This window comes from Eurypyga helias, unplaced genomic scaffold, assembly GCF_000690775.1.
Source record: "Eurypyga helias isolate BGI_N326 unplaced genomic scaffold, ASM69077v1 scaffold12226, whole genome shotgun sequence".
In the NCBI taxonomy this organism is placed as follows: Eukaryota; Metazoa; Chordata; class Aves; order Eurypygiformes; family Eurypygidae; genus Eurypyga; species Eurypyga helias.
Window position 1 is genome coordinate 20,116 of NW_010256087.1, and position 1,190 is coordinate 21,305.

At 54.4% G+C, this 1,190-nt stretch overlaps 1 protein-coding gene across 1 annotated transcript in view; it reads right to left on the bottom strand.

The window, feature by feature from the left end:
* Window positions 1-1,190, bottom strand: part of SLC35F3 (solute carrier family 35, member F3) — a 50,631-nt gene that overhangs the window by 10,062 nt on the left and 39,379 nt on the right. Inside the window, exon 3 of the mRNA XM_010153541.1 lies at window positions 800-1,019. Within this exon, the coding sequence (XP_010151843.1) occupies window positions 800-1,019 (220 nt within the window). The remainder of the gene's footprint in view (window positions 1-799; window positions 1,020-1,190) is intronic.

Below are 1,190 nucleotides of genomic sequence, written 5' to 3' on the forward strand. Positions count from 1 at the left end.
GCTCTCCTGCCGAACAGGAACGCTTCCTGAAAAGTTAACTCTCGGTTGCTCCATGCAGCGAGGGCTGACCACAACGAGGGGTGAGCAGAGAGCTCCTCAAACGGTGGGCACAAAATAGGCGTTTTTACTGCTGTTAACAAGCGCCTGATGGCGCAGTGAGGCAGGAGGGACCCGCTGGCACCTTTTCCTTGCAGTTACCCTTGGCTCCGGAGCGGTGGGTCACCCACCTACCCAGCTCTGCTGCCAGAGGACAGCGCACGTTGAGGGCTGCCAAAACAGCAGCAGGGTCAGCTGGGTGTTACGGGGTTCCCCGATAATTGCCTGACCCCACCCTCCCTCCTCGGCTCTGTTGCCGCTGCGCAGCAAGCGTTGAAGGGGGGTGTAGGACTGAGGGTGTAAGCAAACATTTGGGGTGCTACTGGGAGAGCAGACGGGGGCAGTTGGGAGGGCAGTCATGTAGCCCATCACCTCTCTGCCTGCTGTGCTGCCTGGCCCCGTGTCCACAGCTGCTGGCCAGATGCAAGTCCCTGCATTATGCCGAACCTCCACCACCACCACCCACGCTTTAGCCTTGGGCAGGTCAAGGTTCCTCTCCTCTCCCATCCTCTCTCGCCTCACCTCGCCTCCTCAGCTGCTGCTACCCTGTAAGCCTGCTGTCACACGTAGAAAGGAGAGAGCCCCAGTAAATTCACAGGGTGGGACCACTTGGGTCCTGACTTGGCGGGCGGGAGGGAAAGCGGTAAAGGAAAGGCAGAAGGGCAAGGGGGAAGAAGGGAGACAGAGATAAGGAGTCACTTACCCTCACTCCCATGAACCTGTCCCTCAGAACGATCCATGAAAGCAAGAACACAAAAGCTTTGTTGCAGCAGAACAACACGGAGACATCCGTAGTGTTTATTTTCTTTATTGCATGTAAGTAAAGGTAGTTTGTGAGTGTCCAAAGAACACCAAAGGGTGCTGCCTTGGTAAAAAACACCTTCAAAGTCAAGCCATTGTCTCCAAAAAATCGGCAGCACTCCCTAAAACAAGGAGAGAAGGGCAGCGTTATTACACAAGCCAGTCACAGCCTGCAGCAAATATATGGGTTTCTTTTCTTTCTTGCTGCTCTTCTTTTCCTTTGGGGAAAGAGAGGCACACACCTTAAAAGAGGAGAAGGAAAACAAGTTCCAGCATCTGTTGTATGGAAGAGC